The following is a 27,517-nucleotide window of genomic DNA, read 5'->3' as shown; positions in this document are numbered from 1 at the left end:
TTTCTGGTCATCTTCATGCCTCCACTCTTGTCTGCTGGAAATCCACTGTTCACTGTATTGCTAGAGTGGGAGCTTAGCACTGAAAGTCAAACCCTTCAGCAGTCCCTACATGTGCAGAATAAAGTCCAGGTTTGTTAACAGGCGTCACCAGCTCCCTGGCTACCTTTCCCGCTTCGTCACTCCATTCCCCACAGCATGATCCATTCTCTTGAAATAGTGAATTGTTTGTAGTTCATGCTATACTGTCCTTTCTGCCTGAATATCCTTTGCTTCTGCTCTGACCTACTGACCCTGCAAGACTAGGCTAGTTGTCATCCTCCATGGAGCTTTTCTGGAACTCCCCCGTGTTGTGCTAACTGCCCATCATTTGAGCACTCTGAATATACCATCCAAATTTAAAACACAGTATTTAATTTATTGCTTTGTGTCACGGTCTCCCTCACTAAACTGTGTACTTCTTTTTTTTAAAGATTTATTTATTTGAGAGAGAGAGAGCACACAGAGGGAGGGGCAGAGGGAGAAGCAGACTCCCTGCTGAGGAGGGAGCCCGACGCAGGGCTTGATCCCACTACCCTGGGATCATGACCTGAGCCGAAGGCAGACACTTAACGATTGAGCCACCCAGGCACTAGACTGCGTACTTCTAAAGGGCTGAGCCTCATGGCAATCATTTTCATACCTACTATTTCAAGTATGTGCTCAGTGTTTGTTTAACCGTTACTGAACTAGAATTACTGCTTACCTCTACTGTTTTCTTAACTCTTAAATATTATAGATGAGGGGCGCCTGGGTGGCTCAGTTGGTTGGGCGGCTGCCTTCAGCTCAGGTCATGATCCTCGAGTCCCAGGATCAGCGGGGTTCTGCTTCTCCCTCTGACCCTCCTCCCTCTCATGCTGTCTCTCATTCTCTGTCTCTCAAATAAATAAAGTCTTTAAAAAAAACAATCTTATAGATGATATATTTCTCAGGATCTCTGGGTAAATGAAATCTTTGTGAAAAGCTCTCTATTATCTATGATGTGCTAACAAATAAAAGTATCTCATTTACGCTAGAAATAGTGGGAACAGAACAAGTGTAAGAGAGAAAGCTAAATCTTTTATGCACATGTATCAAAGGGAAATAATGAAGTTAGCAAAACCCACGCTAGTGAACATTGTAAAAGAGAAGTAACAGAGGGGCGCCTGGGTGTCTCAGTCATTAAGCGTCTGCCTTCGGCTCAGACCATGATCCCAGGGTCCTGGGATCGAGCCCTGTGTCGGGCTCCCTGCTCCACGGGGAGCCTGCTTCTCCCTCCCCCACTCCCCCTGCTTGTGTTCCCTCTCTCGCTGTGTCTCTCTCTGTCAAATAAATAAGTAAAATCTTAAAAAAAAAAAATAGCATAAAAAGTATATTGCATGTTAGTATCCTAAGTTAACTGAAATTTACTTATTATGCAAGTTACAATATTCTAGTTGTAAAATAACTAGTTGTTCTGAAAATGATCATATAAAAGGATAGGAAAAAAATAAGCCAAGTAAAATGTATCAAAATAAATATTTATTCATATCTGAAGCTTTATGTACACCTTTAAAAGCAAATGTGCAGACGTGAGGAATTACAAAAATCAACCTAAAATCCTTTCTCCCAAAGTAAGTCTAAATGAACATTCAAGATCAGTGGTGCCACTACCATCAGAATAAAAAATGTGTCTGAATGAATACAAGTAATTATTTTAAATGTCACCCACATATTCTTTACAGTTACAACTCTAAAAAGTACTAACTGGTCAAAAAATCCAGAACACTGGGTTTTCATCTTATTAGCAGCGGTATACAAATATATTTCCATCTTTTTGTCCAGCCAGCAAATGAGAATCTGTACCTGACCATTTAACAAAAGACCAATGCTGGTCAGAGACAGGTGGGAGGAGAGCAGTACAATGACCTAGAAGTAAGTCCCAAATGGCAATCGTTCCAGAAGTCAGTACTGCAGCCGCAAAATGATCTTTCACGTCTCCTTCCAGGAACCTAATTATCAAGCAGAGAAGAAACCACTGAAATCACATATTGAAAGAATTTTTTTTTCGTTAAGCCAAAATCATGCTCCCCAAAGCAACCATAGGAACAAAAATACCTGTAAATATGATGCCTATTATTTGCCACCCCAGGACTCTTCAAACTGGCCAAACTCAGTCCACCTCAGCGTCTTTGCTCTTGCTCTGCCCTCTCTTTAGCAGATGCTAGCTTAGCATGCCTGGGATTTTGTCATCTTTCAGGCCTGTCACCTCTGTAGAAAGGTCAGACCCAATCTCCTGTCTACAGAAGTATACACATGTACTCTGTTCCCCATCACATTACCTGTTTTCTTTTCACTTGTGAGATTATCCTATTTCCATATTTGGTGGGTCTCTCTCCTACCAAATGTAAACATCACAAAGCAGAAACCTGGTTGTCTTTTTAAGACAGGGGCTCTGCAGTCAGCAGCCTGAGTTTGAATTCTAACAAAGCAAGAGCTGTGTGACCCTGAGCAAGTTCTTCAACTTCATCAGTGAAAAGGGCATATGACAGGAGTTGATATAAAAAGCTCAGCACAATACCTAATACACCAGAAGTGCTTAATATAAATTAGTTGTTATTCCTCACTGCTATACCCCCAGCACCTCGAAGAGGGCCTGGGACATGGTCAACCCTCAGGGAATATTCTGAGTGACCTGAAAGATATTTTTTATCCTGGGCTCCCACCCAACTGTGTGTGGCTGACTCCTAACCCATCTTTTGGAACTCCATAAAGTCGTCCCTGACAGTCTGCCCCAGCCCTCCACTGTCAGTTAGGTACCCCTCCATCCTTTGTGCTCGCAAACACTGCAAGCCTCATGGCATTTTGCACACTGAGCAATAATCTCTAGTTTTCTCCTATTTCTACGAGATGAGAAACAGTAGTGCCCTCTACTATCTACTATCGGCACTGGATAGGTTCCAAGGCTTGCTAAATGAATGGGTTTGAAGAGTGATGAAGGAAATGCTTGATCGAGTACTTCTCTATATCCTCAATTTCTGGGCCAGTGACTACAGTTCTCTCTTCAAATCCAAAGAAACAGGTTCTATATGTAAGCATGTACTGCAGATGATTGTTATGACGTTCCTGTTGAGCTAAGAACATCTGCAGAAATGCCACCGCTGGCTAAGTGCATAGGGAGGGAGACTGTTTTTGAGAACACTGATCCAGCGCACTTTGCACAAGACTCAAAGCAACACAAAAACATACACTGTACCTATCAAGGTTCCTTATCTTTGTAAATTGTTAAAGCTACACATTGTGATCTTGATTTACTAGATCTATTTTTCAGTCTTTGCTGCTAATTTCAAACGATAATAAACGTGATCTCTGGGAATGACACATTCAGATGTTGCTGCGAAGAGCTCTAGATAACTCAGAGAACCCCTGGGATGCCAATAACTGTATCACTGATAAGTGGATTTTCTTGTCAGTCAACAGATAAATATCAACTGCTTACATGATGGAGACTCAGTCCGTTTTCAAAGGAAAAGATGCCTTCCTAAAGTTAACACTTAAAACTTTCTTAATCTAGGTTTAATGGAAAGGACATTTTTGTAGAGAATACTAATTACTGTTTGTATTCAAAATGGTTTTGTTATGGGAAAAAACAGGGTCTGAATACACATAAAATACCTATCCCACTCCGTACTGGTGGGGATCAACATGTAGGGAATCTGGGGTTTGGCTCAGATCTACTAAGCTTTATACTTCTTCCTACTTCTTAACATTCTTACAATGCTCTGCAGTATTGCATGTTTTCCATTCATCTAAGTGACACAAAAGTATCTGGTTTTTGTATTTGCACAAGTGTCTTCCAAAATGTCACACTCAGTGAAGAGCAGCACACACTTGCCTTCCAGCCTGCCCTTGAGGAAGACCGTAGAGCATTACACCCACACTCAGGCTTGTCTTAGGATTAATCACGATCAGCTGAAATACAGGGCTTCCCAGCGGTTCACTCTCTTTGGCACAAGGATGGCTCAGAACAACAAACAGGAGCCCCTAATTTAAGAGAAAAATTAATAACCAAATAAATCAGCAAGAGGGAGAAGAAAGGGTTGGCAGAGACAAAACCAGAGAATTACAAGAATGATCAATAGTAATCTTAAGTATGCAAGATTTAATCACTAGCTCATATTATTTTTCGGGCAAAAAAACTGTTGAGATAATCACGGAGCTGGACTTCTAGCATCTCTAGCACAGGGCACAGCCAGCCTTGCAGGTGGGAACCTAGCAGCCTCGTTAACTTCCTCCACCTTAGATACAACTAACATCTCATGCCATCCATTTGGGAAAACACAGTCATAGGGAAAGAGGCATATAAACATGCGGAGCGAGTCCTCACACTACAGATATTCATTGGTAAGTTGGTTTTTGAAAACTCGGAACACATTTTCCTGTAAAAATCATCTTGTAAGTGGTGACTGGATTTTTAGGCCAGTCTGCAGATAGCCTATTTACACTTACAGAGTAAGAGTAACCAAAAAGAGACACCATCGGGGCGCCTGGGTGGCTCAGTTTTTAAGCGTCTGCCTTCGGCTCAAGTCATGATCCCAGGGGCCTGGGATCGAGCCCCGCATCGGGCTCCCTGCTCGGCGGGAAGCCTGCTTCTCCCTCTCCCACACCCCCTACTTGTGTTCCCTCTCTTGCTGTGTCTCTCTGTCAAATAAATAAATAAAAATCTTTTAAAAAAAAAAAAAAGAGAGACAGACATCATCATCTAGGGTTGTCTTCGTGGGAAAATGTGTTACAGACCTCTCCCGGCTTTCAAATGACATGTTCTCATAATAACATTATGGTGTGTGGACACATACATATCACACAGATGTGTATGATATTGGAAGTAATTCTCTTTGGGGGTAAAATGGGGAAGATTAATTATAGAACCATATTAGGATTAGTAACATTCATTTCTACTTTATACATTTCTAGAATGACTGCATTTCTTTAATGAGAATGAATTACTTTAATAATTAGAAACCCGAGTCAAGAAAAGGCTCGATGCCATATACTTAATTAGGGGTTGGCAAATGATGGCCCACAAGCCAAATCTGGCTCAGTGCTCATCTGTCTGACCCATGGGCTAAGAATGGTTTCTGCATGTTGAAATGGCAGGAAAAAAGAAGAAAAATATTTTGTGATGCATGAAAAAAATCATATGAAATTCAAGTTCTGGAATGTTTTATTATCCAAAAAGGTTTACAGGGAACATGGCCACACCCATGTGTCTTCATTTTGTCTATGGCAGACTTGGTGCCACCGAGGCAGGGCAGCTGCAACAGAGACCATGTGGCCTGCAGACCTGAAGATATTTACCTTCTGGTTTTTTTGTTTTTTTTTTTTAACCACCTGGTCTTTTTTTTACAAAGTTTGCCGACTCCTGCACTAAAATATTAGCTTATTTCCAGAGGTTGGCTTCATGGAGAACTTTTACGTACTATCTCATACACTTCTATGTTAAATGTTTGACGATCAGGTAGGTATTAATGTTGTAATAACAAAGATATGAAGTCATTTTAATGCCTGGTACGGAAATGTAATAATTCCAGAGATGAAACCAACCCTCTTATTTTAAGGATGAAAAAAGTTAGCCACAGGGCCACCTGAGTGGCACAGTCGGTTAGGCGCCCGACTCTTGGTTTCGGCTCAGGTCGCGAGCTCAGAGATCGAGCCCCGTGTCAGGCTCCGTGCTCAGCGTGGAGTCTGCTTAAGTTTCTCTCTCCCTCTCTTTGCCCCTCCACCCCTCCTACTCTCTCTCTCAAATAAATAAATCGTAAAAAAAAAAAAAAAAAGAAAAAAGCCACAAGATAATGTGACAGATTATCTAAGATCACACAACTTCTGAGTTCAATTCCACAGATCCTAGGGAAAGGTGTGTCCTCTGCATTCCAAGCCGGGGGTGCTGATGTGCACAGGGCTGCCACTGAGGCTGGGAAAGTCAGTTTCCATACAAGCGTGGAGCCACCTGTTAGACTGCCTTTGCTTGTGGCTCAACGGTGGGTACTTAAGAATGACCCCTCACTCCTGGGAAGCTGCCTTCAGCCTGTTCAGATGTCCATACTAGACCGTAAGCCACGTCTACTAACACAATGGCTGAGAAGCTGTGTTCATTTCTATGTGAGAACACTAAAGCCTAAGGGACATACATGTCTAGGACCATTTAAACACCCTCTCTGAGGGCATTCAGTCACATCATACATCATTTATGGCAATGTGGTTGGGAGACAAGTTTGGTAACAGGCATGATATTTCTTGGTACAAATTCACAGCTAGAAATAAATGTTGTTCTTAGGACATACAGCCAGAAAACTTACCGAGCCGTCACATTATACCAATACTTATTTTCATCCAGGAATTTCAAGCAAGGACAAACACTGTTATCCAATTTTGAAAAAAATAGGCAACAGAAAGGGTCTGTTAATTACCTCTTACTAAGCTACCGCTCTTACTCAGTGAGACCAATAGCAACACACAAAGTAGACACAAAGCAATCCCAATAGATTACTTACCATTTCAGAATAGGCTTTGTGACAGACTGAAGCTTGGTAGGAATCACCAATGTGCATCTTTTTCAGGAGCTGTCCAGTTTTTAAATTCCTTAGACACCAAAAATGAATAAGCTGATAACATTCTTCCAGCAAACTGGTTTTTACATAATATTCTCTTATTTATCACAGCATCCTTTAGGAGGTGACCAAGGGAGAAACTAAGGGACATGGTACCTTAGTTTTGTTTAGTTACAGATTTAGCTAAAAATAAGGACTATTGGTTAACATTGCCAGTAGTTTAACTTGACAGTTCAGCCTTAGATTGAATCTGCTATGTCACTAGGAATAAATCTCTCCAAACTCCATGAGAAAAGTTTTCCCTTATCTCATTTGACTAGGTATTGAAATCAGGCACACGGTATGGCTCTTGCATTATGATTTTGTCACACTTCTTACTATGCCTAAATTTTCTATGGAAGACAATGGTCAGGAAACCAAATTTGGTTAGATGGGAGACTAACCTAAAACAGATTTATAATTCTGTCTCTAGAGCTAGACCAAGATAATAAAGAGAAATAGGAAGACAAAGGTGGGGTAAAAAATGAAAGAGAGAAGGAGGGTGAATTTAAAGGAGAAAAAGTCTGTTGGAACCACTCCTTAGCATTATTGAGCATTTGTGATGTTGATAATTGCTCTATCCTGGGATGCTACTGATGAAAAACCTTCAAGATAAGAGTCCATATTCTTTTTTTTTTTTTTTAAGATTTTTATTTATTTATTTGACAGAGAGAGACATAGTGAGAGCAGGAACACAAGCAGGGGGAGTGGGAGAGGGAGAAGCAGGCTTCCCGCAGAGCAGGGAGCCCGATGTGGGGCTCGATCCCAGGACCCTGGGATCATGACCTGAGCCGAAGGCAGACGCTTAACGACTGAGCCACCCAGGCGCCCAAGAGTCCATATTCTTTTTCGTGGTATTTATTATCCTCATGAATCCAGTGCTGCAATACTACATTACTCACTGCTCCCCCTACTATGCATATTCCTGGCTCTGCACCTTTGCTCAAGCTAGCCTCCCAACGCCCTCCCCATTACTGACCAATTCCCATCCCTGTTACCCACCAATGCCCTTCCATTCCTTCACAGCCTCGATTATGTCCTGCCTCCTCCCAGCGGCAGGAGCTCAACCTAGACTCTCTCACTTCTCCCAGTCTGCACCAACCCACAGAAATCTCCTCTCCTCCACTTCCCTACAGTACTGTCCATATACCTCATTTTTAATTTAATATATAATGTAACAGGGTATAATGTATTAATTCAACAAACACGTCCAAACTTTCTGTGGAGCAGGTTCTGTGTATAAAAACTGAAGAAGGAAAACTAAATGCTCGTGTGCATATGCAAGGTGGGAACAACAATGGGTTTATCCCTTACAGAGGTTAGTACATGCTCTATATTTAGTAACTGCTCTTTCCCCAAGTCCCAAAGCACTCTGCCTGAATTTCTCTCACTTTGACCTCGTCTGAATTGTAAGAGAATTGTATTGGAATCGTACACTTTGAATTGTAAAGCAATCTTATTTACTTACTAGACTTTAAAGGCCTTGGGAATGAGGATTCATACCTACATCTCTCATAGAAAGCGGTATTTAAGGAGAGACTCAATATCTATTAAATGATTGAAAGATGAGTGCTCAGTTAACATAGCTTGACCAAGATTAAATATTTAGACCTTCAGCAAGAGGTTCTAAAAGCGCCACTTGAACCTTGAGTATAACATGAATCGCTTTAGACATTTAACACATCAGCAGTTAAACAGGGAAGGTGACCAACTAGTATGTGTAAATATACAAGTATATAGAACCCAAAAGGCCAATGATAGCTTTTGATAGACAATATGATCTATACATCTTTAAGTACCCTAAACACGGAGCTAAGGCAGGCACTGAGAATAGACAGAAGATATGTCCCTACTTCAAAGACTTCCATGACACAAATTAGCCTATGCTAAGTTAAAAATAAGGGCAATATTTAAAAACTTAAAAAAAAATAAGGGAAATATGAATTCAGAGAGGGAAATGTCAATGAAGGCTGAGGTATTACAACAGAGCTCAAGGCAACTATGGGGCTGAAGATACTGCTTACACTCACACTTAAGCTTAGAAGCTAAGTAGAAAGGTCCCTCCCCAACCTCAAATTCTGTTGTGATCCATTATATGTAAAATGCCAAAAGATTACTATCAGAAAAAAGGGAGAACTGAAGGATGGGAAGAAAACTGGGAGCTAAGGACTATGGACTGGCTGGAGAGAAGTTTTTTCCCCAAAGCGTTGGGGAAAGGGAAGCTGAAGAAAGCGAACAAGTGTGGGCCTCTCTGAAGGTTTTACTTCTTGGGGAGAGCAGGGAGGGTGGGAGAAAGGATGTTGTTAATACAGTAATAGTATAAAAGAAGATCTGGACATAGGATATTGATTGATGGCAAGGAGACCAGTTACTAGATTATATTATATTAATAGTCCAGGAACCAAATAATGAAGGTCCAGACCATTGAAATAGCAGAAAGAATAGAAAAGACAACTTTTATAAAGAATATTGTCCTCAAATAAGACCTCCATGCACAAACCCTGAGCAAAGTGCCAGAAGTGGAAATCTGCTGCTTTAGACACTAGGCCATCTGAAAACAGGGTCTCCTGGCAGATTAGAACATGGTCAAATTTCAGAGGCTCCCTGGTGGGGAGGGGATAAAGCTTCTCTCAAGGACCATGCTTTCCTGGTTTATTACTAGAGGGTTAGGGTTGGACAGGGCAGAAGAGGTAGGGTAGCAAGGACATTAATATCACAACTTCCTCTTACCAAGACCCATCCTGGCCCTAAGGAATCAGTTAAAGAAGAGGGCTTCTGGGAAAACAAAAAAACAAAACAAAATCCAACTTATACTCTTAATACAAATTAACTTTGAAAATGCCTTTGGTTGGGTATGTTTCTCCCTGGGTCAGGAAAGAGAGGTGGCTGGGGACTCCTTAACTCTGGTCTTTCTATTACAAATTCATTAATTTGGTTCATCTAAACACATACATTTTATAATTTTGGATTGTATTCTAGACATTATTAAGAACATGTCACATAAACTCTGGATTCTGTTAGATTCCTCTGAAGAATACTGATTGTTTTTCCCCTAGTAAACAGTTAATTTGCCTCAACTAAAATTCCAAATGCTGAAAACCCAATTCAGTTTTTTATGCCTTACCTGGGCTGCTTCAAGTCTGCCCTGGGCACATGTAGTTTAAAGGCCAGCCAGATTACTAGGTAAATATTAGAGCCAGAATTTGAGGCTCATTCTCTGGTTCTCTTTTTTGGGGATTTCTCTCCCTACTTTCTAGCTACTGTGGTCACCCTGAACTCTGTCCTTTAAGCCAGTAGGACAGAAGGTTTTCTATCAGGCTTTCAGTCTCTCAGTGCACAGACTAGGGCTAGCCTTCTAGCTAAAAGCCGTAGGAACAGGAAACTTGCCCACTGATATTTCCTGTTGAACCCTCTCCAGTATCTTTCTTCTTTTTCTCACTCCCCAGTGCCTTTAGATAGTTGTTTTTTATACTTTGTTCAGAGTTTATAGTTATTTGAGGTAAGAGAGTTGGCCTGATAAAATCCATTAACCAGAAGCAGAAACAATTGTACCTTTCTGACAAGAGTAAAATTTCATTTATTTTAAAATAGTCTACTCAGACTGATCTTTTTCACAATGTCTGAATTAATATGATGTTCTTGAGACAAGTATATGTCTTCTGACAGTAAAAAACAAACAAACAAAACACAATCTTTTTTTTTTTTTAAAGTAGGCTCCATACTGGGCGTGGAGCCCAAAGTGGGGCTTGAACTCATGACCCTGAGATCAAGACCTGAGCTGAGATCAAGAGTTGGGCGCTTAGGGGCGCCTGGGTGGCTCAGTTGTTAAGCGTCTGCCTTCGGCTCAGGTCATGATCCCAGGGTCCTGGGATCGAGCCCCGCATTGGGCTCCCTGGTCAGCGGGAAGCCTGCTTCTCCCTCTCCTGCTCCCCCTGCCTGTGTTCCCTCTCTCGCTGTGTCTCTCTCTGTCAAATAAATAAATAAATAAAATCTTTAAAAAAAAAAAAAAAAAGAGTTGGGCGCTTAACCGATTGAGCCACCCAGGTGCCCCAAAACACAATTATATTTATAGAGTCTCTTATCTAATATTAACAACCCTGTGAAATTAGAGGTATATTAACAGATGAGGAAATGGAGGACCTCAAGAGAAAGCTTACCAAATAACAATGTTGTTCATCATAGTGGTACCAAGCAGAGCTTCCTGCATCCCTTGGACCTCAGCAAAAGTTAGTACAGTCTCTTCAGGGGACATCAAAAATTGTTTTTCTTTGCTTCTGTATTTAAAACAGTATTAAAAATCAGCACTTTGTACCAAAGCAGTTTCTAAGCAGCCCTTGTACATATTACTGAACTATGCATAATACACACTAATCTAATACCAGAAAAAATTTCAACTAGAAAACGTGTATTCTATGAAACAAATAATGCAATATATGTTAAGAAAGAAAAAAAGAAGAAGAAGAATGTAGCAGGAGGGGAAGAATGAAGGGGGGGAAATTGGAGGGGGCGAAGAACCATGAGAGACGATGGACTCTGAAACACAAACTGAGGGTTCTAGAGGGGAGGGGGGTGGGAGGATGGGTTAGCCTGGTGATGGGTATTGAGGAGGGCACGTTCTGCATGGAGCACTGGGTGTTATGCACAAACAATGAATCATGGAACACTATATCTAAAACTAATGATGATGTAATGTATGGGGATTAACATAACAATAAAAAATTTTAAAAAAAGAAAAAAGAAAACGTGTATTCTAAACTTTCTACAATGAACATATATATTAAACTTTCATATTACTTACCTGGATATATTCACAAGCACCTCAAATTCATCATATCCCAAATTAAACTTGCCAGCTCTCAGTTTAAACCTTGTGTTTCTTTCTGCATTCCTATCTCAGCAAATTGTACCACTGTCTACCCAGTGACAAACACAGAAACCTGGACATTACTCTCTTTCCTTTCTCTCTACCTATTCAGTCAGCAAGCCCTAATGATTTTAGTCTCCTCTTTCTCAAATCTGTCTGCTTCTCCCCGTCTCCATTAATACTTTGCTAATTTAAGCAAGCAATTATTTGTCTCTTGCCTAGATTACTACAAAGGGTCAGGAATAAGTAAGACAAACAAGGTCCAAGCCCTCTGTTATTACAAAAGACAGATAAATAACCACAATTAAGTGTAACAAGCATATAAGAGACATAGAAGATGCTATGAATTCCATTTTCAACATGTTGAATCTGAAATACCCACAAGATGCCTAATAGATAGACAGGTCTAGAGGCTGAGAAAGAGCTCAGAGCTAGAAATATACGTTTGCAAGAGTCAGCATCTAGATGGTAATTGAAGCAACGGAAACCAAGTGCGGAACAAGAAAAGAGTCTAGGATCCTGAGACATTTGTGATATTTAAGGTGTACACGGAGATTTCAAAGACTGAAGAAAGAATAAACTACGTTTGCTGAGCTTCTCCACTCCACTGGCTCCCCTCCTGCTAAATCGAGCTTCCCCTTCTCTAAACTGCTTCCACGATACAGCCTAGTGTTGAGGTAGAACCTGGTATACAACACCTACAGCCCAGAAAAACAAGAGGCTAGTGATCTGACTTTCTCTGAAAGCCCGTGATAAAAGCATTCTTTAATAAATAAAACCAACCATCTTACCCTCCATCTTCTGCAAATGTCATGATTTCCACTTGTTGGTCACAAAGGGTCCCACTGCTACTGACTAGTCTCCTCTCTGTCAGGCCAAGCACAGCTTTTATATTTCCAGAACTCAGTAGTACTTGCTTTTCACGTTTACCATCAGAGGAACAAAGTAATGCCCTAAAACCAAGTATAAAGGAAAATGTGGAGAAGTCAGAAGTACGCCTTCAATATGAAAGGACTAAGGTCCAATTTATTTTTATTTTTATTTATTTATTATTATTTTTTTAGAAATGGGGAAAAGGCAAAGGGAGAAGAAGGGAGAATCTTAAGCAGGCTCCACGCCCAGCGCAGAGCCCAATGCCGGATTTGATCTCATGACTCTGAGATCATGACCTGAGCTGAAATCAAGAGTCAGAACTTAACCAGCTGAGCCACCCAGGAGCCCCGAAGTTCCAATTTTAAATGGAAACTTCAATCAGGGATATCATTCCATTGATAGGGTTTTTTTTTTTTTTTTTTTTTAAACAGATCTCTCTTGGATCTAAATTTAGATTTTTTTTTTTTTTTACGATTTTATTTTTAAGTAATCTCTACACCCAACATGGGGCTTGAACCCATAACCCTGAGATCAAAAGTTGCATGCTCTACCGACTGAGCCAGCCAGGTGTCCCTAAATTTAGATTCTAAGATTCAAGCCTAGGTTATAACTTGTACTCAAAACAAGCTGACAGAGACAAAGAGAAAGAGAAAAGAAAAAACTACTCCTTGGGAATTATATACCTGATTTCTCTGATTTCCAAATTTCCCAAAGCCACACACACGAGATTACAAACATCAGGCACTGGAACTATCTGTAATACTGGAACCTAAATAAAACAAAAAAAGCCAAAAATTATACTTGATTGTTTCACTTTTAATTAATCTAAATTTTCCAAAATTTGTCACATTTCTCTTCTATTCTCACTGCACCAGGATAGTCTCAAATATCAAACAAATGTGAGAAAGTTCAGCAAACACCCTCTTTCTATAAGCTGTAAATCTAAATAAACTTATGCAAAACTGTGTGTATAGGAGTATTTATTTAATACTATCTACACTTCTAACAATAAAGGAATAATTAAATAAATTCTGCCATGTGGACAAATGGAACGTTGTGCAGCCACTTAAAGTAAGTTTACTCAGGGCGCCTGGGTGGCTCAGTTGTTAAGCGTCTGCCTTTGGCTCAGGTCATGATCCCAGGGTCCTGGGATTGAGCCCCACATCGGGCTCCCTGCTCTGCGGGAAGCCTGCTTCTCCCTCTCCCACTCCCCCTGCTTGTGTTCCCTCTCTTGCTGTGTCTCTCTCTGTCAAATAAAATCTTAAAAAAAAAAAAAAGTTTACTCAAGGGGCACCTGGGTGGTTCAGGTGGTTAAGTGTCTGCCTTCAGCTCAGGTTGTGATCTCAGGTTCTTGGAATCAAGCCCCCTGTAGAGCTCTGTGCTCAGTAGGCAGCCTGCTTCTCTCTCTCTGCCCCTCCCCCTGCTCACGTTCTCTCTCTCTCTCAAAAGAAAATCTTAAAATAGGTTTATTCAAAAAAATAATAAGTTTATTCACATAAATAAATATTTATTGAGCACTACTATGCAAAGCATGGTGCCAGAAGCTGTGGATATACTGGAGAACAATGAAATTTGCTAAGAGTAGATCATAAGCATTCTCACAAAAAAACAAAAAAAAAAGCAAACAAAAAACCCCCCAAAGCTATGTGAGCTGATACATGCTTTTTTGTTGTTTATTTTTATTTATTTATTTTAGAGAGAGAGAGGGAGAGTGTGTGGGGTGGGGAGGGGCAGAGGGAGAGGGAGTGAGAATCCAAGCAGATTGTGCTGAGTGCAGACCCTGATATCACAGCCTGAGCCAAAACCAAGAGTCGGGCACTCAACCGAGTGCACCACCCAGGTGCCCCAAGCTGATGCATGTTAATGAACTTGACTATGGGAGTCCTTTCAGAGTGTATAAAATCTAAATCATCACATTATACACCTTAAATACGATTCTGCCAATCATACTTCCATAAAGGTAAAAAAAAAAAAAAAAATTCAAAATAAAGTATGAAGACTATATAGAAACATGGAAAAATGTTCATATGTTAAGTGAGAAAAGGCAGATTTAAAAATTTTAAGCACACCAGGATTGCAAGCATGTAAGACACATATGAAGGTGGACAAGGACTAGAAGAAAATACATAAAGAAAAGCAGGAACAATGCTTTGGTGAGGGGTAAGGAACACGGGTATCAGCAAGTTTAGAGTCAGAAAAGACACAAAATTCCAAGCTTCTCCAACACGTCCAGCATAAAAATCCATTTCTCAAAAAACGTGATAAAATAAACAAAGCACAAGGTTCATTGTAGTCTACATGGTGGGTATATGGGTGCTTACTGTACAACTTTTCTCTATGTTTGAAAATTTTCATAATGAAATGGTGGGAAGCATGACTCATCTCGGTTCTGTCTTGCATGGTCGTGGGTCCCATTTTCGGTAGTTGCCCATCTACATTACCATGTAAATGCTTGTAAAGACCGCTCTCAGCTCTAAGATTCTGACTTACCTCTGTGAAGTGCCAGGAATAAAGTTCTTCCCACTGCCAAGTATTGAGAAGTTTCCAAAGAGAAACTACGTATTCACAGGCAGTTATGATACATGGCTCTTTGAAACCTGCTATTTCCCACCACATGGCACTCACATCCACCGAACAGGAACCAGAAGGATTCTGAAATAACAGCAACAACAGTTATATTAAGGCGATACTTGGGGTCTGTTTCATGAAAGAATAAGTATGAAAAGTGTTGGGTCATAAGGATTAAATACCAAGTAAAATGTAATTAAAGTTTTCTATAGGTCAAAAGAAAGAGCGGGGTGCCTGGCTGGCTTAGTTGGTGGAACATGTGACTCTTGATCTCAGGGTTTTAAGTTCAAGCCCCACGTTGGGTGGAGGTATTACTCAAAAATAAAATCTTAAAAAAAAAAATTTATGTACTAAAAAAATTGCCTCCACACACGTCTATCATGATAGATCTAAAAATGTATAGTGTGTAGCTCCAGAATGGAACAGATTCAGATTTAATCACAAAACATAGCCCATAAGAACTTGCCCATTTGGAAATGAAACATCCTGATGAACCACCCATGGGTTGAAGAGGGAATAAAACTGAAACAACATACTATAGTTGACCCTTGAACAACATGGGGGTTAGGCGCACCGACTTCCCACATAGTCAAAAATGTGCATGTAACTTTTGACTTCTCCAAAACTTAACTACTAATAGCTTACTACTGACAGGAAGCCTTACTGATAACATAAACGGTCAATCAACACGTTTGGCATGTTATATGTATTATATACTATATAATAAAGTATAGAGAAAAGAAAATGTTATAAAGAAAATCATAAGGGACAGAATACACATTTACAATTCTGTACTGCGTTTACTGAAAAAGAAAAAGTCTGCGTGTAAGTGGGCCTCTGCAGTTCAAACCCATGTTGTTCAAGAGTCAACTGTATTTCCAAATGAATAAGGAGAAAACCGTGTATCCAAACACACAGAGCATGGCCAGAGTAGTTATTGCCAAAAGAAATTTATAATCATAAAGGCACTGACCCAAAAAACCAAAAAAAAATAAAATAAAAATAGAGTAAGAAAACAGCTCAAGAAATTAGTAAAAGAATAAGAAAGTAAGTACAATGAAAAACAGAAGCAACTATTTAAGGTAAAAACAGAAATAAATCAAACAGGAAACCAAAAAACCTAATTAGCAATCAATACAACCAAAAACTAGGTTTTTGGGGGAGACCCACAGAATGGAAAATCTCTTAAGTTTGATGCAGGCAAAAAATACTTGAAAAATGGGGACTAGGGAGAGAGAAAGGTGTAACTGAATACACACAGACAAAAAACCTTATTAGAATAAAAACTTTTTTACCTACAAATCAGAAAAATACAAATGAAATGGTTGATTCTTTAAGAAATGAGGTTATTAAAACCGATTCAAGAATAGCTTGACCATTACTATGTATCTTTTCAACAAAAGGAATCTGGGGCTCAGAGGGTAAATACTTTGTCCAAGGTCACGCAGCCAGTAGCTGGCAGAAACAGTTTATGTGGGTTTCAAGCTCTTTCTTTTACAACCAGTTGTCCCCAGCTGGGAGGGGTTTTGCAACCTTTCCCTGGTGGGTATCTAGCAATACCTGCAGACATTTTGGGTTAGCATAACTGGGGGCAGGCTCTAGCAGGTAGAGGCAGGGTTGCTGCTAAATGTCCTACAATGCACAGGACAGCCCCTGCAACAAAGAATTATCCAGCCCACGATGTCCAGAGTGCAGAGACTGGGACATCGTGCTCTGTACCATGCTACTTCAACCACCATGTACAAGAAGTTAATTAGGACACAGGTCCAATCCACTTCTTGGGATTTACTGAAATAGCACTAACAGAATACTGTAACTTATATTTCTCAGAAATATTATATCACGTAGCATATGAAAAATTAACCATTCATTATAATCTAGAACATCTACCCATTTTCTAATAAATCACCATTTCCTTCTAGAAACACTACACCATTTGGATAGGAGGGTCATGAATGACTTTCTCCCTCTCTGTCAAAATGCCTGGTTTAAACTTAGATACAAAGTTGAGTTACCTAGCTTACGTTGTTCTTGGCAATGGCTTGACGTGTAAACTTCTGGAGTAGATCTCAAAACATAAATACAGCTAAATATTGTGAAAAACAAAGAATTTAAATGTTTTTCTGAATCTGTTTCACCAAGTTTAAGTGTTAAATTACGAATGAGAAGCTACAGATCAAATTCTTCCCAATATTCCTAGCAGTTCATTAACTTTTTTTACATGTAAGACACAAGACACATTATAAGAACAGTCTTCTGACCTTTAACTTTGAAACCAATTGAAGGTGGCCTGGGTTTAAGCGATCATAAGCAGGAAGGTCGGTTACTTCAGTCTGTGGAAATAAAAGTCACACCATTAATCTAGGCTTTATAGATGTCCGCCTGCATTGCTCATTCATCATCATGTCTACTTGATATGTGTTATTTTCTCTGACACAGCAGCCAAACTCCATAGGCACCTGCTTCCTCAATGACAAAGGGAATTTTATTTTAAAAATACATTAATTTTGACTTCCCCCAACTGAACTTAATGGTTACAGTGAAGTCGTATCAGAGACATGTTAAATTATTCTTAAACACTGAGAAGCCAACGTGTAAGAAAGTCACATGCTGTCCAAATTCACTAGGATATTTCATTCCTTCTTAGAAAATCTCACCAGGGAAGCCAACTGTACCTGTTCGGTGGACTGTTTCCACGACTCCGGGTGTGGATTTCCACACAGCTGACTGTCTTTGAGAGGGACTGACTCAGGGGGAAGACGTGTTGCCTGGGGGCCAGAATCACAGTCACAGGAAGGCTGTCCTTCCCTCCCTGACGCAACAAGGCTGCAATCTGATTTTGACAGGCTAGCCCAACCGTTGCGTTGTTTCCGATCACTGTCTTTTAAGTGAGGAAGTTGGGGTGTAGAGCAAGTTGGCCCGACAGCCTCTGCACACACTTTTTCACAGTGTGCTTGGGAGCCAAAAGCCGGAGTAGCGCCTAAGGTGGGGAAAGCAGGCGAGCACACATCTGCTGTGGGCCTGTTATTATCCTCGGGCGCACCAGTATTTAAAGGCGTGAAAAGTAATATGGATGAAGGAAGGCCCTTCTTCTGAGACTGGATTGTTAGGTTTGATGTTTTAGGTTGTGCTTTTCCCGGGAGAACAAGAATTTCCTCTTCCAAGTCCTCCATTTCAATATCAATTTGTTGAGGAGTCAGTTCTTCCCAAACGCTACAGTTTCCCTCCTTAAGGTGCATCTGCCCATACATGCTTGATACAAAAGGCTCAACTGGTTTTTCTGAACAGGACTTGAGTTTTTCAAGCTTAAGAGGTCCAAAGACTTCATCAGGTAACTGAAAGTCTGTGGTTTTGAGAAAAGATGACAGTTGCTTTAAACTTAGCAATTCATTCTCCTGAAATGAAGCCCTGAACGCAGCAGAATCCAAAGCTAGATAAGCATTATTTCTGGAAGGAAGGGAGTCCTCTTTTTGACAATGATCTTCCTTCCCTAAAATAGAAAGGAACAACAGTAACAACAAATATCCAACACCCAACAGGGTGTGAGCGTCTAAACACCAAGGCAGTGCAAAATGTTCATTACTCTTCCCATCCAGGACTCTGAAACCTCAGTGTATGGTTCAAAAGCCAGGCACAGGGTGGTGGCTAACTAGCAGTACCAAAACAGTATGGTGCTGACCGCATTAGCTGGGAGAAGGAAGACCAGCATCTAGTCCCAGCTCTGCCATTGATCTACTGTTACCTTTTCCCTGGTCTCTCCTAAGGGAACTGGACTAAGAATCTCTAAAGTCCTTTCTGCTCTTAAAAAAACTATGATTCCGGGGCGCCTGGGTGGCTCAGTCAGTTAAGCCGCTGCCTTCGGCTCAGGTCATGATCCCAGCGTCCTGGGATCGAGCCCCACGTCTGGCTCCCTGCTCAGGGGAGAGCCCGCTTCTCCCTCTCCCTCTGCCTGCCGCTCTGCCTACTTGTGCTCTCTCTCTGTCTGTCAAATAAATAAAATCTTTAAAAAAAAAAAAACAAAAAACTATGATTCCAACCATCAAACATGATTCCAACAGGCTCCCAGAGCACAGTCCACAAAATGCTGGCTCGTCTTACTGAAGAAAACTCAAGTCCCCTTTTCAAGCAGAGCAATTTACTACTCTTAGAGCAACTGGCATTCTACGTGATTCAAAATGTAGGCAAGTTGGCCCAACTGCCTCTGCAGACACTTTGTCACAGCATGCTTGGGTGTCAGAAGCTGGAGTAGTGCCCAAGATGGGGAAAGCTGCATCCATCAACTGATAAATGAATAAACGGTGGCACATACATACAGCAGGTATCATTCAGCCATAAAAAAAGGATGAGGTACAGATCCGTGCTGCAACATGGATGAATCTTGAAAATAAACTAAGGGAAAGCAGCCAGACACAAAAAGTCACATATTGTATTAATTCCTTTAACATGCAATATCCAAAACTAGTAAACCCATAAGCTAGAATACATACTGGGGGTTGCCAGGGGCTGGGGGCGGTGGAGGAAATGGGGAGGAACTGCTTAAGGGATATGGGGTTTCCTTCTGGAGTGATGAACATGTTTTGGAACTACATAGGGGTCCTGGTGGCACAACCCTGTGAATATACTAAATGCCAGTAAATTATTCACTTGCTTCGAGATGGTTAATTTTATGTAATGTGAAGGTCACCTCAAGAAAAAAAAATGTTTAATGTAGCAGCAGGATACTAAGATCACCACAGATTATTTCAAAGTACACAAAAAAATGTTTCTAGTTTGTTACTAGATTGCCCTACATTCTGATTGCTTTGTATTCTTGTTGGCTTAAAGATGACAATAAAAAAAGGCATAAGGATTATGGTCTTTTAATTAATTAATTAAAAATTAATTAATTAATTATAGCCCATAGGCTAAAGTCTGTGTCCAAATGCTATAGAACAGTCAGCTGCCTGTTTTTGTAAACAAAGTTTTACTAGAACACATTCATATATTGTCTGTGGCTACCTTCCCACTATACTTGACTAGCTGTGATGGAGCACAAAGACAATATTTACTATTTGGCCCTTTACGGTAAGAAAAGTTTGCTGATGTCTAATACAGAACCAGAGTGAATTATCTAGTTGTTATGCTTGCTTTATCAAATGTGAGAACTCCAGAGTAAATAAATAAAAATATTTAAATTATATCATTTACTATCCTCCAAAATCTTGTGTCCCACAGACCTGAGAGAGGCTATAGTAGATATGTTACCCAAAAAAGTTGCTCAGATGTACTGCATTTTACTACACAGTTATTCCTTTTCTTTTTTTTTTTTTAAGATTTTTATTTTTGGGCACCTGGGTGGCTCAGTCGTTAAGTGTCTGCCTTCGGCTCAGGTCATGATCCCAGAGTCCTGGGATGGAGCCCCACATCGGGCTCCCTGCTCCGCGGGAAGCCTGCTTCTCCCTCTCCTGCTCCCCCTGCTTGTGTTCCTGCTCTCGCTGTCTCTGTCTCTGTCAAATAAATAAATAAAATCTAAAAAAAAAAAAAAAAATTTTTTTTATTTTTAGGTAATCTCTACACCCAACGTGGGGCTCAAACTCACAGCTCTGAGATCAAGAGTCTCATGCTCTATGGACTAAGCCAGCCAGGTGCCCCTACACGGTCATTCCTAAGAGAGTTTGTTAGTGGACTCACACGCTGACACACATTTCATTTTACCTCAAAAACACTTCCTCTGTAGGTCATAAAACTTTTCTCTATGGATAGATTGTGTTGTATGAATAAATACTAATTTTAGGTGAGTATCTAATATATTTTCCTTTTCAATATCAACTTTTCAACCACATTCGTGAATTCTCGTACCACATAGCCAGGTTTGAATCCTGGCTCTGTCACCTGAATGAATTAGTCACTTTAGTCTCCTTGTGCCTTAGTTTTCTGTAAGTCTGTAAAGTGAGGCTAAAAATAGATTCTACCTCATGTAGGCTTGCTGTGATGATTCAAGGAGTTAATACCTGTACAACATTTAGAAAGTAGCAGGCACAGGGCACCTGGGTGGCTCAGTCAGTTAAGCATCCAACTCTTGGTTTTGGCTCAGGTCATGATCTCAGGGTTCTGAGATCAAGCCCTGCATCGGGCTCCACACTCAGCATGGAGTCAGCTTGTCCCTCTCCCTCTGCTACTCCCCCCATTCTCTCTCTCATAAATTAAAAGAAAAAAAAAAAGTACCAGGCACATAGTAAGTACTGGTTACCATCATCAACCATACCTTGATTTACCTTTAATTCTCTTCTTACCATGACTAATTGCTTTTTCATTCTGATCTTTGTGTAAGGTGACTTCTTCCTTGGATCTATTAACACCTGCTGTGCCAGGAATTGGCAAAAGTAGTTCATGATGATCCAGTACAGGCGGGGAGATTGACTTTCTTTTTCCTCTGTGTCTTCTACCAGATGGCTGGGTAACTGCCTTCCTGGGAAGGTTATCGTTAGTGGGCCCGGTGGGAGAGTTGACTTCAGTTAACAAGAGACCTTTCTGAGGTCTTCTTGAACTTGGTTGTCCTGTGCATGTGTCAGATGTTCTAATTTCACTCTGGCCAGTTTCTTCACTGCAAAGGTTTAAATTTTTAGTTGCTTCCTTACTTTTATTTTTAAATCCTTTCTTTCTGACACCCAAATGACTTTGAATTACAGCCTCCAGGGCTACTTTCCTCTGGCAATTTGACATGCTTCGTGTCGTTCTAACATAATATTCTGCGGGAAATAGAAGGCCTTCGAGCATTGTACAAGAATGTGTTTGATTTTCTGCAGAAGCAGGAGAGATTACTTCTGGGCTAAGACTCTTAGACTGACTTACAACCTCATTTTCCTGAAGACTTTCATTTCTACCATCAAGAGTGTTATGGGGAGATGTTAAAGACTTCTCTGTGTGATTCTGTCCTTTTAAGTTTTGGTTTTCATTGGCCGATAAGTTATCATAAGTGAGTTTATTTATAGAGTATGAATTATCTGCCTCTAAGTCAGGACTTCTAGGCAGCTGGTCACTTGCACTTACAGCTTTGTTTACCTCTGGGTTATCTGTACAGACTGTCATTTTTCTGCCTTGTGCCTCTAGGTTTACAGGTAAAGCAGGGTTAATGTTTTTCAGATTTTGAGTAGTGAGTTCACAGTCATCTTTAGGAGGCTTATGTTCAAGGTGCGGACCACTACTGCTATTTGACAGAGTAAATGAAGCAAGCGTAGGTATCCCGGGGAAATTATTTCCTCTTACAAGTGCATTGACACCTCTTTGTGGTTTGGCAGTTGGTGGAATTAATACACCTCTTGCATTAGTTTCTGTCACTGGTGCTGGAGAACCAGGGATGTCAGACGTAGAACTTGAAAAATAAGTTCTTTCATTTACAGGTGTCCTAGGATTTTCTCCATTGATTTCCTCCTGTTCCTTTAGTCTTTTTCCAGAGAGTATGAGTGAATCCGCGTCAAAGAAAGATTCTCTCACCTGTGCAGTGTATGTTCTCTTCTGCTGCTTTTTTCTTCTCCCTGGCAGCTTACTCTGCCTTTTCTCAGAGCCACTGACCTGGTAGGGAAAATGTTCTTGGATATCACCTGTTCTTTGTATATGTAATTCCTCCACAGGGCCATGTCCAGGGTTAAAGGACTCAGGCTCAATGTCAAGTGTGATAGGTGTCTTTTCTCCAGTTTCTTCATCCAGATGGGTGCTGATTTGTAATGTATCACAAGGAGATACTTTATTTTTAGGTTCTGAGAAAAAAATTATATAATTAATAATTTCCTTTTAAATGAAGCAAAAAATATCCCATTATTTATTTTAAAATATTATATTAAAATACTACATTTATTTATGAAAGAGTCAATGGTATTTCATTCAGGCAGATCAAAGTTCAAATTTTTAATATTCTAATACACTAATAATTTTAAGTAAATGTAAAAAACAGAATTGTGCTGGAAAAAATGATTTTAAACTAAAAGATAATTTATTCTTTATTGCAATCATCTTTCTTTAGTTTTTGACTCCAGCTTTACTGAGGTACAATTGACAAATAAAATTGTACATATTTAAGTTATACAATGAGATGTTTTCATATAGGTATACATTGTGAAATATTACCACAATCAAGCTAATTAAAATATCCATCATTTTTGGGTGGCTCAGTCAGTTAAGCATCTGACTCCTGATGTTGGCTCAGGTCATGGTCTCAGGGTGTAGGATCAAGCCCTGTGTCAGGCTCAGTACTCAGTGGAAGTCTGCTTGGGATTCTCTCTCTCCCTCTCCCTCTGCCCCTCTTCCCCACACTCTCTCTCTCTCTCTCAAATGAATAGATCTTAAAATATATATATATATATATAATATATATATACATCATTTCACATAGTTATGATTTTGTGTGTGTATGTGTGTGGAGGGAACACTTAAGATCAGTTCTCCTAGCAAATTTCAAGTATATGACACAGTATTATTAACTACTATTTCCATGCTGTATATCAAAGCTGCAGGACTTATTCATTCTGTATAACTGAAACTCTGTCCGCTTTGAACAACACCTTCTTCATTCTGTATAACTGAAACTCTGTACCCTTTGAACAACACCTTCCCATTCCCCCTACCATCTCACCTAATTTTTTATTTCATGTCCTTTTTTTTTTCTCAAGTAATTTTAATAGCCTCCAATTTTATGATTATAAATACCTATTAACATGAGTAATGACCATTATTTTTTAGAATACTTCTGGCCAGACTTTTTTCTCTGTACATATATAAATACTTATTTTTTAAAAAATCATCTTTCCAATATTTACACAATAAATATAATTTCTAAAAGTTGAAAGGGGAAAGAGCAACTAAACAAACAATCCAACCAAAAGAATAGTTCACAGCTCACAGGATGGGGAAAAATATTTACAACGTATCTGATAAGGATCTAATAGCTAGAATATATTAAGAATACTTACAACTCAACAATAAAAAAGGCAAATAATCTAATTAACATATTGGCAAAGGACTTGAATAGATATTTCTCTGAAGAAGATATACAAATGGCCAATAAGCACATGAAAAGATGCTCAATATCATTAGTCACTAGGATGTGCAAATCAAAGCCATAATTAGATACCACTTCACATCCACCAGGATGGTTATAATTTTAAAAATGGAAAATGACAAGTTTTGGTGAGGATGTGCAGAAACTGGAACCCTTGCGCATCGTGGTAGGAATGTAAAGTGGTACTGATGTTGCAGGAAACAGTTTGGCAGATTCTCAAAAGGTTAAACAGAGAATCACCATATGACCAGCACTTCTGCTCCTAGGTATAAACCCAAAAGAACCAAAAACATACATCTCCACAAACACTTGCATATGAATGTTCATAGCAGCATAATGGCCAAAATTCATAATAACTGAAAAGTAGAAACAACCCAAATGTCCATCAACTGATGAATGGATATATAAATTATGGCACATCTATCCAATGGAATAGTATTCAGCTGCACAAAGAAGTGAAGTACTGATGCACGCTTGGATGTAAGTACAGAGGGATGACTGTTGAAAACATGATGCTAAGTGAAAGAAGTCAATCACAAAAGATCACATATTATATGGCTCCATTCATATGGAATGTCCAGAATAGGTAAATCCACAGAGACAGAAAGTAGATTAGTGGTTTCCAGGGTTTGGCGGTAAGATGGGTACAGGGTTTCTTTTTGGGGTGGTAAAAATTCTGGAATTAGATGATGATGATGGTTTGCACAATCTTGTGAGTACACAACGAACCACTGAATTACACATACACTTTATTTATTTATTTATTTATTTATTTATTTATTTTTAATTTTTTTTTTTTTATTTGCGAGAGAGAGAATGAGAGAGAGCACGAGAGGGAGGAGGGTCAGAGGGAGAAGCAGACTCCCTGCTGAGCAAGGAGCCCAATGCGGGACTCGATCCCGGGACTCCAGGATCATGACCTGAGCCGAAGGCAGTCACTTAACCAACTGAGCCACCCAGGCGCCCTATTTTTTTTTTTTTTAAGATTTTATTTATTTATTTGAGAGAGAGAGAATGAGAGAGAGCACATGAGAAGGGGGAGGGTCAGAGGGAGAAGCAGACTCCCTGCCGAGCAGGGAGCCTGATGTGGGACTCGATCCAGGGACTCCAGGATCATGAGCTGAGCCGAAGGCAGTCGCTTAACCAACTGAGCCACCCAGGCGCCCTACACATACACTTTAAAAAGAGTCTATTGCTTGTTCTATCTTTTGGTTATGGAAAAAAAAAAAAAAAACCACAACCAAATATACCTGGAAAATGAATAATAAAGCAAGCATAAGTAAATGGCCTAGCTTTACCTGAGTGGTTTAGCTGTGGTGAAATTTCCTGCTGGAGCAAGCAGTCATGTTCTTCCACTGTTTTTTTAATAGAATTCTTAACCTTCTCAGCTCTTTGGGCACGCTAGAGAAAACAAAAGCAGCTCAAGGAACGAATTTAAGAAAAAGAAGTATTTTTTTAAAGCTTTATTATTACAAAGAATTGTTTGTATATAGTTCATCCTATACAATACCTCAGTTTGAGAGAATAAGATTCACTCACCTGAAGGCGGGCCAGTGTCTTGCTGTATTCCCTTTTCAAGAATGCTAATTTTTCCTTCAACTGGAAGAAGAAAAACAGCAAACAATACTGAGCAGGTAGAAAGGAAGAGTCAGAGAGAATGGACACAGTGCCTGTCAGGCCCAAGTAAGCAGTGCTTAGCAGGTCCCTCAGCAATTGACAGAGGGAGTAGCAGGTGCCCACACTACTTTCAGTTCTCACAAAGCACCAAGCTCTCCAACACCCAAGCACCTTTACCTAAACGGTTCCTACCACCTGGAGCGTTTCCTCCCCAGCTCATTTTGCTAAGTCCTACTGATTCCTCAAGCCTCAACTTAGATTTTTATTCCCCCAGGGTAGACTTCTAGGTCCTTCCTGAAATCCAGGTGGGACATTCCACCTCTCCACTGTGCTTCCTTTATCACAATACTTATTATATACTATGCTATTTACTTCTGTTTCCCTCCATCTCACTGTGAGATCCCTTAAGGTGGCCGGAGCTGTCATCCTCAGACATTCGTCCAACAAATGAATCTCTTGTCAGTTAATGGTCCAGGTATCTGTAGTCCCTGGAACAATAACTGATAACCACTCTCAATTACGGTCTCAGATGCTAGAACTAGAGTTGTCAAGCTTACACACAAGTTAGGGATACAGATAATTAACAAGGAAACGAATACACAGACAAGATAATATCACATGGTAATCAATACCCAGATCAACAGGGAGATGTGAGAGTGCCTGAGCCACTTTAGGTAGGGTGGCCAGAGAGGCATTTCTGAGGACTTCCTTTCGAGCCCAGACCCGAAGGAGCAAGGAGCTAGCTTTGGGAAGATCAGAGGGAAAGCAATTTGTCCAAGATCACACAGTTTATCAATGGAATGATCCAAACCCAGGTAGCTGGATTCTACAATCTGTGCTCTTAATCTCTATGCTAGTTTGCTTCTCACAGGGTCCTCTTTATCACCAACCTTATCAACATTTAAGAACTATCTTGTTGACTTGTAAATGACCTATCTCACCCTCCACGGGAAGGTAGGCTTGGATAAGAGGACTGATGAGCTAATGTGAACGAAGAGTCTAGCACAATGCCTGGAACAGCCAGCACAGATACGTTCAGGCTAACATCATAAGCAGGAGCACAAGGTGGCATGGGTAAGGATTGGTCAGAGCAGCACTGCTGTAGAAGCAAAAGCTGGAAACAACCTAAAAGTCTCTCATTAGAGTAATGTCTAATGAAAAGATGGCACTTCCATAATACATAACACTATACAGAACTTTAAAAAGTAAGGTAGCTTAACATGAAGTAACATGGATGAAACCTGGAGAAGTAAAATGGAAGTTGCAAAACCATTCAGCTCATACCATTTGTGAACAAAAAATACACACTACTTTTTGGTGGTTAGGGAATATAACCACAACCTTCCAAATCCCCCACCTCCGTCCACCACACACACATACACGCGCGAAAAGATCTGAAGCATCAAGCTGTTCAGAGATCTACTTAAGGAGCGGGTGGGAGAGCCAAGATTGATAAGAGTGTGTGGGGGTGGGGAGAATGTCAAAGGGGACTTTGGCTTTATCCAGAATTTTACGTTTCGTATTTATGCATCACTGCTGTAAGAAAATCTGTTCTTTAAATGCCTCCACGTGAGCACAGGGCTCTTCATATTTTCATTCCCGGTGCCCGTTGAATCCAAAGAGCGTAGGTCAGAGATCACTGCCACCCCCGGACGGTAAAATCCTAGGCAAGGAGTCACTTCCGAGTCAGCCCTTCCCGCACACCCAGGGCACCTTTTCCTTCTCCTCACAGCTGAGGGGCTTCCCGGGAGGCTCTTCCATTGGGCTGGCGGCCGAACGGAAGGAGCAGCCGTCGCCGGCCCCGGGCCTGCGCACACGAGGGCTCCGGCTGGCCCTGGGCCCCGGAGGCGCCCAGGAAAGAAACCGGGCGCCCGGGATACCCACGGCGCGCCACCAGCTTGCACATGCGGGAACCGCGCG

General features: G+C 40.5%; 1 protein-coding gene and 1 non-coding gene across 4 annotated transcripts; both read right to left on the bottom strand.

Annotated features, from left to right (window-relative positions):
- Window positions 1-1,519: 1,519 nt before the first annotated feature.
- PALB2 (partner and localizer of BRCA2) lies at window positions 1,520-27,509 on the bottom strand. 3 transcript variants are annotated; one of them, XM_036111162.2, is made up of 13 exons: window positions 27,311-27,509; window positions 25,520-25,579; window positions 25,279-25,381; window positions 21,219-22,682; window positions 17,622-18,436; window positions 17,208-17,279; window positions 14,869-15,030; window positions 13,062-13,147; window positions 12,297-12,458; window positions 10,799-10,915; window positions 6,546-6,633; window positions 3,890-4,038; window positions 1,520-2,006 (listed from the first exon to the last, which is right to left on the bottom strand). In XM_036111162.2, the coding sequence occupies exons 1-13, from the start codon at window positions 27,356-27,358 to the stop codon at window positions 1,799-1,801; spliced, it is 3,534 nt and encodes a 1,177-aa protein (XP_035967055.1). In that variant the 5' UTR covers window positions 27,359-27,509; the 3' UTR covers window positions 1,520-1,798. The 3 variants fall into 3 exon arrangements, with proteins under 3 accessions (XP_035967055.1, XP_035967056.1, XP_077930812.1); XM_036111163.2 differs by having other exon boundaries at window positions 17,622-18,289; XM_078074686.1 differs by lacking the exons at window positions 1,520-2,006; window positions 6,546-6,633 and having other exon boundaries at window positions 3,895-4,038.
- Window positions 12,875-12,947, bottom strand: TRNAK-UUU (transfer RNA lysine (anticodon UUU)). The gene has a single exon. It is a non-coding gene; the product is annotated as a tRNA-Lys (tRNA).
- Window positions 27,510-27,517: the final 8 nt, after the last annotated feature.

The sequence above is a fragment of the Halichoerus grypus genome, chromosome 6 (genome assembly GCF_964656455.1).
Source record: "Halichoerus grypus chromosome 6, mHalGry1.hap1.1, whole genome shotgun sequence".
NCBI classification, from domain to species: domain Eukaryota; kingdom Metazoa; phylum Chordata; class Mammalia; order Carnivora; family Phocidae; genus Halichoerus; species Halichoerus grypus.
The sequence above is the reverse complement of the archived record's forward strand: the minus strand, read 5'-3'. Positions and strand labels throughout refer to the sequence as shown.

Excerpts from the sequence above, each read along its gene's own strand:
- PALB2 (XM_036111162.2), bottom strand. The coding sequence starts at position 27,358 with ATGGAAGAGCCTCCCGGGAAGCCCCTCAGCTGTGAGGAGAAGGAAAAG. Across the intron at positions 13,148-14,868 it reads ATTCCTGGCACTTCACAGAG|GTTCCAGTATTACAGATAGT; the intron begins GTAAGTCAGAAT and ends TGTTTTATTTAG. Across the intron at positions 2,007-3,889 it reads CCTCAAGGGCAGGCTGGAAG|GTTCCTGGAAGGAGACGTGA; the intron begins GCAAGTGTGTGC and ends CTTGATAATTAG.